The following is an 11,189-nucleotide window of genomic DNA, read 5'->3' on the forward strand; positions in this document are numbered from 1 at the left end:
TGATAAACACAGGCCAGGGTAAATCCCTTTCTGTTCTCAAACAATTTGCTTGAATTGTTTTCCTTTCACCGGAGAGAGCGGACTGGTCGTCTGATATATGACACCTCTGACAGTGCAGCACTCCCTCAGTACTGACCCTCTGACAGTGCAGCACTCCCTCAGTACTGACCCTCTGACAGTGCAGCACTCCCTCAGTACCGACCCCCTGACAGTGCAGCACTCCCTCAGTACTGACCCTCTGACAGTGCAGCACTCCCTCAGTACTGACCCTCTGACAGTGCAGCACTCCCTCAGTACTGACCCTCTGACAGTGCAGCACTCCCTCAGTACCGACCCCCTGACAGTGCAGCACTCCCTCAGTACTGACCCTCTAACAGTGCAGCACTCCCTCAGTACTGACCCTCTGACAGTGCAGCACTCCCTCAGTACTGACCCTCTGACAGTGCAGCACTCCCTCAGTACTGACCCTCCGACAGTGCAGCACTCCCTCAGTACTGACCCTCTGACAGTGCAGCACTCCCTCAGTCCTGACCCCCTGACAGTGCAGCACTCCCTCAGTACTGACGCTCTGACAGTGCAGCACTCCCTCAGTCCTGTACCTCTGACAGTGCAGCACTCCCTCAGTACTGACCCTCTGACAGTGCAGCACTCCCTCAGTACTGACCCTCTGACAGTGCAGCACTCCCTTAGTACTGACCCTCTGACAGTGCGGCACTCCCTTAGTGCTGACCCTCTGACAGTGCAGCACTCCCTCAGTACTGACCCTCTGACAGTGCAGCCTCAGTACTGCCCCTCTGACAGTGCAGCACTCCCTCAGCACTGACCCTCTGACAGTGCAGCACTCCCTCAGTACTGACCCTCTGACAGTGCAGCCTTCCCTCAGCACTGACCCTCTGACAGTGCAGCACTCCCTCAGCACTGACCCTCCGACAGTGCAGCACTCCCTCAGTACTGACCCTCAGACAGTGCAGCACTCCCCTCCGACAGTGCAGCACTCCCTCAGTGCTCCCCTCCGACAGTGCAGCACTCCCTCAGTACTGACCCTCCAACAGTGCAGCACTCCCTCAGTACTGCCCCTCTGACAGTGCAGCACTCCCTCAGCGCTGACCATCCAACAGTGCAGCACTCCCTCAGCACTGACCCTCAGACAGTACAGCACTCCCTCAGTACTGACCCTCCAAAAGTGCAGCACTCCGTCAGTACTGAGCCCTCTGACAGTGCAGCACTCCCTCAGTACTGACCCTGACAGTGCAGCACTCCCTCAGTACTGAGCCCTCTGACAGTGCAGCACTCCCTCAGTACTGACCCTCTGACAGTGCGGCACTCCCTTAGTGCTGACCCTCTGACAGTGCTGCACTCCCTCAGTCCTGACCCTCTGACAGTGCAGCACTCCCTTAGTGCTGACCTTCCAATAATGCAGCATTCCCTCTGCCATCAGAGTGATAAAAGATTGGTCCCTCAGAGTCCACATTGGACCGGACTTACTGACCAACCCACCGCGAGCTTTTCAGCCACGGTGGCGGCTCGCCAGCGGGATCAACCGAAACTGCCATTGTCAACAGGAGTTGCCGGGAAACCAGTGCCCCGGTAAATTCCACCCATTGTCTATTGGATGAAACATTGTTCTGGCCATCAGAGGGCAATGCAAACAGATAGAGCAGTCAGCAAAGGAAAGAGCTAAATCAATCTGTGCTTTATTTGCCTCACGGCCAAATTGCAATCAGAAGCACTCACTGTTGAATCAGAATGCAATTTTAATGAACTACAAAACATATTTAACACACTTGCTGCAATATTACTTGCCAGGAGGAAGATTGAAGATTAGATTGGGGGGGGGGGGGGTTGGATTTCAGAGAATAACGGACAACATTGCCTTTATTTGGAGATAAAATTGCTTCCTTAAAGGATACAGTGAAGTACCAAATTCCAGCATTTGATAAACCCCAGCATTACCATTACTGTTAATGGCGGTGCAAATCTCATGCTTACCAAGCCAAAGGATTTTTTCCAAGAACCTGAATTTGGACTTTTGTTTGAATCGTCCGCATCCTAATCTCAAACTACGTTCCCCATCCAGTTTGCCAATGGGGGGCCCTGCAAACCTGCACCCACTCGGGAATCAGACTCCAGTGTCCGGTGGCTGTGCTCGTGGGGCACGACTTTAAAACAGGTGAACACAGCAATCACTTTCAGCGAGTAAGCAAGCTCACCGTCTGCAGGGGCAAAGGATCAACTGACTTTCTTGTGGCGTAAAGGTCACCTCAATTCCCAACGAAGAGATGGAGCACACTGCGCTGCAGACTGGTCTCCCGTTTCCCTACCTTCAGGTGCTCGGTTCAGCTCACTTTTCGTATCGGAAATACCACAAAGCGGGAGAGCTGTGAACAGGCTCTCATTGCAATGGTCACAGGAAGCCATAGGACCTCTAACAAGGAAAGTGATCCACTGGGAAGGGCGGGAATTGTAGGTGGGATGTGGGTGCTGTGGCAAGGTTAGCAGAGGAGGATGAGGACATATGGGTTTTGTCTTGTCAAATCCGAAGCATCACCGGCTCCGTTGGTCGCTCCACATGCCTCCCATGTGATACGTAGCTGGTGGGAGCGCGATGTTCAGTGTTTGATACTCAGTAACCAAATCGAGATGCAAATACAAACCAGGAAACACTAACCCCTGGACGTGACTCCTCAACACCTCTCAGTGTGGGGTCTGAGAAAGGTGGGAGTGGAGAATGAGAGCGGGACAACCATCTCTGGTGGCATGGAAACAAGGAAAACCAGGATGTAACATTCCAGAAGTAGCTCACTGAGGGGACGTGGAATGCCCAAGATTGTAAAAGGATTAAAGCAAATTCTTTAAGTCAACACACATCTGTGCAAAATCATTGCTGAAATTATTGGCACCAACAGTTCCGCTGCTCACTCAGGCCACTCCAGACACAGTCCGCAGTCTATACTTCTACTCTATCGTTGAAGGGGAGGGGCTAGAATGACAATTTCTCATGCCCCCGAGCAACTATACTGAAATCCTATCAGCTCCATCAACGTCAGCCTCTTTTGAAGCAGTCTGATGTATTTACAAGTCAGGCCATGTCTATGTCATATCATCAATGATGGCGCACATGGCTGCATCTTTATCACTAACTTGCTCATTCTTCAACAAAGTGTCCACCTCAGTTTCCGCCTGCCCACAGGGGGCTTGCTCATCTACGTCCATGGGCTCGGCCTTCACATTGGCCAGAAGGCCCCCAGCCTCGGGCAGGTCATCGGGCAGCGAGGTCAGGCTGCTCTGGATCAGCTCCACCACCCGGTCCAGGTGCTTCTGGAACCGTTCAGCCGTCTCCAGCCGCTGCCTCTTCTGCACCTCCATCATGACGCGCAGGGTCTCCCTGGCCTGGTGAGGACGGTACTCGTTGATCAGGTGATGCATGTGAACAAACAGCAGTTTGAGATCCTCCAGTTTCTCCTCCCGTTTGATGCTCCCGGGGCTTTTGATCAAGATGTCCAGGAGGTCCAGAAAATTCACCAGAATGGACATGTTGAGCTTCTTCAGCTCCTTCTTGTGATCGAACTGGGAGGGGTGCAGCCTCTCGATGCCCTGGCCTTCCAAAGGGCGGATGATCAAATCATCACACTGGAACTGGTTGCCAAACATGGTGTAGCTATCCCTGATGGGAGGCGGGGGCTTAGGGGCAAAGCCTTTACGGACATTGTCGTCTGTGTACTCCTTGTAGTACTGCGCCGGAGGCAGGGGCAACGCACTCACCTGCTGCGGCTCACCCATTGCGCTCAATTCAAGTGGAACTGCAAGAAAGAGAACGGAATGAGCTCAAAGCTGTTTTTTTATTGCTTACTCTAAGCCAGGCGGCCGTTTCACAGTTTCAATTTTTAAATTCTGATCATCACTTTTAAGTTTCTCCTTGGCATTACCCCTCGACTATTTCTGTAACCTACTCCATCCCTAAAAGATCTCTGCACTCCAATTCTGGCCGTTTGTGCAACTCCAACTTTCACTGGCAGCCATACCTGTCCTGAACTTGAGAATTCCCTTCCTCAACCTCTCTTCCTCCTTTAAGACATTCCTTAAAATCTCTCTCTTGCTGTTCTAATATCTCCTGAACCGATTCGGTGTCAAATTGTCTCTGATCATCTCTTCTATGAAGTGCTGAGAGTCATTTTAGGCACCCTATAAAGGCACATCGATGCGCTGGGCTTTTTTCCTGAACCTCTGCCGTGCTGTGTGGCTCGTTATTCTCGTGTAGCGGCTTTGAACTGAGTGACTTGCCGGGTTACTGGAGAGGGTCAGTCCGGCTGACGTGGAACAAAAATAACAATAATCAGACTAAGCCGCACAACCCAAAGTTTAAATCTGACTGGCAGCTTGAGAATTTTGATTAATAAAAATAATTGGATATAAAAAGCTGCTCTGTACATGTGAAGTTATCAGATTCTCATTAAAATCCAACTGGCTCCTGCATCCATGACTTTGTTACCTCCAGACTGAACTATTTTAATTCACTCCTGGCCACACTCCCAATTTGCAGTCTCCATAAACTGAGGATCTTCTAAAACTTTGCCGCCTGTGTCATAACTCAGACCAAAGTCTGGTTCACATATCACCCTCTTGCTCTCGCTGACCTACACTGGCACCTGGACCACCAGCCCTCGGTATTAACATTTTTGTTCTTGCTTTCAAAATCCCCCTGAGCCCCGGTCCTCCCAATCTCGGTCTCTCCTCCAGCCTCACAACTCTTTAGAGATTCCGCACTCCTTTAATTCTGGGGCGGGGGGGGGGGGGGGGAAAGAGTTATTACCCCCCCCTCTTCCTCAGACGGGGGGGGGGGGGGGGGGGGTTATTACCCCTCCTCCTCAGACATGGGGGCATTACCCCCTCCTCAGACGGGGGGGGGGGGGTATTACCCCCTCCCTCCTCAGACAGGGGGGGTATTACCCCCTCCCTCCTCAGACAGGGGGGGTTTACCTCCTCCTCCTCAAACAGGGGGGGGGGATTAAACCCCTTCCTCCTCAGACAGGGGGGTATTACCCCCTCCTCCTCAGACAGGGGGGGTATTACCCCTCCTCCTCAGACAGGGGGGGTATTACCCCCTCCACCTCAGACGGGGGGTATTACCCCCTCCTCCTCAGACAGGTGGGGTATTACCCCCCCCCCCCTTCCTCCTCAGACAGGGGGGGTATTCCCCCCTCCCTCCTCAGACAGGGGGGTATTACCCCCCTTCCTCCTCAGACAGGTGAGGTATTACCCCCCCCCCCTTCCACCTCAGACAGGAGGGGTATTACCCCCTCCTCCTCAGACAGGGGGAGGGGTATTACCTCCCCCTCCTCCTCAGACAGGAGGGGTATTACCCCCCTCCCTCCTCAGACAGAGAGCGGGATTAATCCCCATGTTGTTAGGGATGATTTTCCCGCCGCACTGATCTCTGGCCTGCGGGAGAGTCTCCCGGGCTGGGACCGGAAAACAAGAACGGGAAGCCCGGGGAGAAGGGCCCAGGCCCCGGGCCCAGAGCCGCAGCCCCGGCCTCGCCTACTCACCGCGCCGCCGAAACCCAGCTGCACATTCCCTTCCCTCCTATTGGCCGGCAGCGGGCTGATTGGCGGCCGGGTGCACAGTCCCATTGGACAGCTGCACCGCCAATCACAGTGACATCATATACCCCGCCCACACTGTAAGGGGCGTGGCCACCCTGACGGGCATGCGCACTTGCTGACATAAAGCTCTTAAAGGCACAGAGAATTTACAGAATCTACAGTGCAGGAGGAGGCCATTCGGCCCATCGAGTCTGCACCGGCCCTTGGAAAGAGCACCCCACTTAAATCCTCACCTCCGCCCCATACCCGTAACCCAACCCCTTTGGACACTAAGGGGCATTTTAGCATGGCCAATCCACCTAATCTGTCCGTCTTTGGACTGTGGGAGGAAACCGGAGCACCCGGAGGAAACCCACGCACACACGGGGAGAACGTGCAGACCCCACACAGACAGTGACCCAAGCCGGGAATGGAACCTGGGACCCTGGAGCTGTGAAGCGACAGTGCTAACCACTGTGCTACCGTGCCACCACTGACACACTCCCCAGGGACCCCCTCCCCCTGTAAATACAGACACAATCCCCAGGGACACCCCTGTAAATACTGACACACTCCCTAGGGACCCTCTGTAAATACAGACACACTCCCATGGACTCCCTGCAAATATAGACACACTCCCCGGCGAACCCCTGTATATACTGACACACTCCCCGGGAACCCCCTATAAATACTGACACACTCCCCTGGGGCCCATGTAAATACCAGTGCAATCCATGTGGTATTGGTAAACCCACTGCTGTTCGGGGGAAATTGCAGGATTTTGACCCAGTGACAGTGAAGGAACGGCGATATATTTCTAAATCAGGATGGTGAGTGACTTGGACGGAAACTTCCAAGTTGTGTTGTTCCCATGAATATATTAACTTGTCCTTGGATGGTAGTGGCCGTGGGTTTGGAAAGTGCTGCCTATGGATCCTTGGTGAGTTCCTGCAGGGCATCTTGTAGATGGTATACACTGCAGACACATCTTGTAGATAGTATACACTGCAGACACTCTGCATCGGTGGTGGAGGGAATGAATGTTTGTGCATGGGGTGTGAATCAAGTGAGCTGCTTTGTCCGGAGCTTCTTGAGTGTTGTTGCAGTCATTCAGGCAAATGAGCACCTGGAGGAAACCCACAGAGACACGGAAGAACATGCAGACTCCGCACAGGTAGTGACCTGAGCCGGGAATCGAACCTGGGTCCCTGGTGCTGTGAAGCAACAGTGCTAACCATTGTACTACCGTGCCACCCATTATCCCACTCTTCGTGGGAGGTACAGTGATGGCAATGCCGCTGAGTGTCAAGTGCCGATGGTTTGATTCTCTCGTTTGGAGATGGTCATTGCCTGGCACTTGTGTGGCACCAATGTTACTTGCTATTTGTCAGCCCTAGCCTGGATATTGTCCAGGTCTCGCTGCATTTACACATGGAATCTTTCGGTGTCTGAGGAGTGGTGAATGGTGCTGAACATTGTGCAATTATCAACAAACGTCCCCACACCTGACCTTATATTGGAAGGTCGGTCATTGATGAAATAGCTGAAGATGTTAGGCCGAGGACACTACCCTAAGGAACTCCTGCAGTGATGTCCCACTACTGAGTTGACTGACCTCCAACAACCACAACCATCTTACTTTATGCTCGGTATGATTCCAACCAGTGGAGACATTTCCCTGATTCCCATTGACTCCAGTTTTGCACGGGCCCCTTGACAGTAAACGGCAGACTGAGCTGTACAATTCGGCAAGACAATTCCATGTTCCACAAGCCAGATGCCTAAGTCATGTGACCCCCCCCCACCACCACCACCTCGCCAGCCAGCCTTTGACGAAGAATGTGTGCCCATCATGTTGCCAGACTATTAAATGCCTCAACCATTTGGAATTAAAAGAAAGATTGTGGGGCCTTTGTCTTAGATGATCCATTTCCTTCTGGCCAGCTTGGATTATTAAATGCAGTTGTGATGTGACCATCAATTCACTCAGAGACACGAGTTGGAGTAAACTGTGGCTTTAATCGGCTTACAACTGAGCCTCCCTGCGACAGTGCTGAACTGAGGGCGGATTCGCAGCACTTATACTTCCTGAAGGGGGTGGAGCCAAGGGCGGAGCCCTGTACATGCTCCTCATCTCCCCCTGTGGGCAGAGCCACGCAACGGTTCACAGATGGAGCCCACAGGGACACAGTAATGTACAGTGTGAATTATAGTGGTTACACATTCACCCCCTGTTAAAAAAATCAAGTCCGACAGGGGTGACGTGTCTACAAGTTCAGTCGGTCTGGCGCCCGAATCATGCATAGCGACCGACGAAGCACTGGTGTTGCAGCCGTTTCGGATGGCTGTGGAAGAATGTTTAGTGTGGGTCCGGGGATGGTTCTTCCTGAGCTTCGTTCCTGCGAACAGGTGTGTCGGGTGGAAGGGAGCGCGGGAAGCAAATAGGTGCAGGGGCGCAGGGCATGGGAAGACGGGGTGGGGTGTAGTGTGGAAAGTACATCGGCGGTAGTGGTAGTAGAGCCTGTGGGTGCCAGGTCCCGGAGGGAAACGGTGTCCTGTCGGCCATCGGGGTGTTCCACAAACACGTAGTGGGGGTTCGAGTGCAGGAGCTGGACCCTCTCTACCAGGGGGTCGGTCTTATGTGTCCGAATGTGTCTTCGAAGGAGGACAGGGCCCAGTGTCCTCAACCAGGGCGGAAGCGAGACCCCCGTAGTAGTTCCCCTCAGCAAGGCAAATAGGCGATCATGAGGAGTCTGATTTGTGGCCGTACAAAGGAGGGACCTAATAGCATGGAGCGCATTGGGGAGGACCTCCTGCCAATGGGAGGTCGGGAGGTTCCTGGACCGTAGGGTCAGTAGGACTCCCTCGCATTCTCCCTCTCCACCTGCCCGTTCCCTTTGGGGTTATAGCTGGTAGTCCCGCTCGAGGAAATGCCCTTACTGAGCAGGTACTGACGCAGTTCGTCGCTCATGAAGGACGAACCCCTGTCACTGTGGACATAGTTGGGAAAACCGAACAGGGTGAAGACACTGTGCAGGGCTCTAATAACTGTAAGGGAGGTCATATCGGGGCAAGGGATGGCAAAGGGAAAATGGGAGAATTGATCTATAACGTTGAGGAAATAAATGTTGCGATTAGTTGAAGGGAGGGTCCCTTTGAAATCGATGCTCAGGCGTTCAAAGGGCCGGGATGCCTTTACCAGGTGGGCCTTGTCTGGTCTATAGAAGTGTGGTTTACACTCAGCGCAGATCGAGCAATTCCTGGTGCCAGCTTTAACCTCCTCAGTGGAGAAGGGCAGGTTGCGGGCCTTGATGTAATGGGCGAGCCGGGTGACCCCCAGATGGCAGAGGTCATTGTTGATCGCCTGAAGACGATCGTCTTGCGCGCTGGCGCATGTGCCGCAGGACAGGGCATCTGGGGGCTCATTGAGCTTCCCAGGACGAAAGACAATATCGTAATTGTAGGTGGAGAGTTGATCCTCCACCTCAAGATCTTGTCATTTTTGATCTTGCCCCGCTGCGAATCGTCAAACATGAAGGCAACCGATCTTTGGTCGGTGATAAGGGTAAACCTCCTACCTGCGAGGTAGTGCCTCCAGTGCCGTATGGCTTCCACAATGACTTGGGCTTCTTTTTCGACTGAGGAGTGTCGAAGTTCGGAAGAGGAGAGGGTTCGGGAAAAGAACGCTACTGGCCTGCCTGCCTGGTTCAGAGTGGCAGGGAGAGCGACCTCTGAGGCGTCTCTCTCCACCTGGAACAGGACAGACACGTCTATTGCACTCATGGCAGCCTTAGCGATGCCCGCCTTAATACAGTCGAAGGCCTGGCGAGCCCTGGCTGACAGTGGGAAGAGGGTGGCCTTAAATAGTGGGCGGGCTTTGTCCGCATACTGGGGGACCCACTGGGCATAGTACGAAAAAAATCCGAGGCACCTCTTGAGGGCCTTGGGACAGTGAAGGAGAGAGAGTTGTAAGAGGGGGCGCATACAGTCAGGGTCGGGTCCTAGGACTCCGTTTTCCACGACATAGCCGAGGATGGCTAGTCTGGTAGTGCGGAAAACGCATTTCTCCTTATTATAGGTGAGGTTGAGCTATTGGGCAGTCTGGAGAAATCGGTGGAGGTTGGCGTCGTGGTCCTGCTGATCATGGCCGCAGATGGTGACATTGTCCAAGTACGGAAACGTGGCCCGCAGCCCGTACTGGTCCACCATTCGGTCCATTGCTCGTTGGAACACCAAAACCCCATTTGTGACGCCAAAGGGAACCCGGAGGAAATGGAAGAGGCGGCCGTCTGCCTCGAACGCCGTGTAGTGGCGGTCCTCTGGGTGGATTGGGAGCTGGTGCGGTCAGCCTAAGTTGAAGGTGAATCTGCGAAGAAGACCCGAGGAGTTTGAGTGAAGGCAATCATCCAGCAGAGGGCAGCAGAGCAGAGCTACTGATCAGCTGTTCTGGGGAAATTTGCATACGTGCAGTGCGGTCAGCCTAAGTTGAAGGTGAATCTGCGAAGAAGACCCGAGGAGTTTGAGTGAAGGCAATCATCCAGCAGAGGGCAGCAGAGCAGAGCTACTGATCAGCTGTTCTGGGGAAATTTGCATACGTGCAGTGCAGTCAGCCTAAGTTGAAGGTGAATCTGCGAAGAAGACCCGAGGAGTTTGAGTGAAGGCAATCATCCAGCAGAGGGCAGCAGAGCAGAGCTACTGATCAGCTGTTCTGGGGAAATTTGCATACGTGCAGTGCGGTCAGCCTAAGTTGAAGGTGAATCTGCGAAGAAGACCCGAGGAGTTTGAGTGAAGGCAATCATCCAGCAGAGGGCAGCAGAGCAGAGCTACTGATCAGCTGTTCTGGGGAAATTTGCATACGTGCAGTGCGGTCAGCCTAAGTTGAAGGTGAATCTGCGAAGAAGACCCGAGGAGTTTGAGTGAAGGCAATCATCCAGCAGAGGGCAGCAGAGCAGAGCTACTGATCAGCTGTTCTGGGGAAATTTGCATACGTGCAGTGCGGTCAGCCTAAGTTGAAGGTGAATCTGCGAAGAAGACCCGAGGAGTTTGAGTGAAGGCAATCATCCAGCAGAGGGCAGCAGAGCAGAGCTACTGATCAGCTGTTCTGGGGAAATTTGCATACGTGCAGTGCGGTCAGCCTAAGTTGAAGGTGAATCTGCGAAGAAGACCCGAGGAGTTTGAGTGAAGGCAATCATCCAGCAGAGGGCAGCAGAGCAGAGCTACTGATCAGCTGTTCTGGGGAAATTTGCATACGTGCAGTGCGGTCAGCCTAAGTTGAAGGTGAATCTGCGAAGAAGACCCGAGGAGTTTGAGTGAAGGCAATCATCCAGCAGAGGGCAGCAGAGCAGAGCTACTGATCAGCTGTTCTGGGGAAATTTGCATACGTGCAGTGCGGTCAGCCTAAGTTGAAGGTGAATCTGCGAAGAAGACCCGAGGAGTTTGAGTGAAGGCAATCATCCAGCAGAGGGCAGCAGAGCAGAGCTACTGATCAGCTGTTCTGGGGAAATTTGCATACGTGCAGTGCGGTCAGCCTAAGTTGAGGGTGAATCTGCGAAGAAGACCCGAGGAGTTTGAGTGAAGGCAATCATCCAGCAGAGGGCAGCAGAGCAG

The 11,189-nt window shown here is 53.3% G+C and overlaps 1 protein-coding gene across 1 annotated transcript; it reads right to left on the reverse strand.

Annotated features, from left to right (window-relative positions):
• Positions 1-1,678: 1,678 nt before the first annotated feature.
• Positions 1,679-5,631, reverse strand: med7 (mediator complex subunit 7). The gene is made up of 2 exons (XM_038796189.1): positions 5,547-5,631; positions 1,679-3,800 (listed from the first exon to the last, which is right to left on the reverse strand). Exon 2 carries the CDS (start codon positions 3,778-3,780, stop codon positions 3,091-3,093), a length of 690 nt encoding a protein of 229 aa, XP_038652117.1. The 5' UTR covers positions 3,781-3,800; positions 5,547-5,631; the 3' UTR covers positions 1,679-3,090.
• Positions 5,632-11,189: the final 5,558 nt, after the last annotated feature.

Source organism: Scyliorhinus canicula, chromosome 4 (assembly GCF_902713615.1).
Source record: "Scyliorhinus canicula chromosome 4, sScyCan1.1, whole genome shotgun sequence".
NCBI classification, from domain to species: domain Eukaryota; kingdom Metazoa; phylum Chordata; class Chondrichthyes; order Carcharhiniformes; family Scyliorhinidae; genus Scyliorhinus; species Scyliorhinus canicula.

Excerpts from the sequence above, each read along its gene's own strand:
- med7 (XM_038796189.1), bottom strand. The coding sequence starts at position 3,780 with ATGGGTGAGCCGCAGCAGGTGAGTGCGTTGCCCCTGCCTCCGGCGCAG.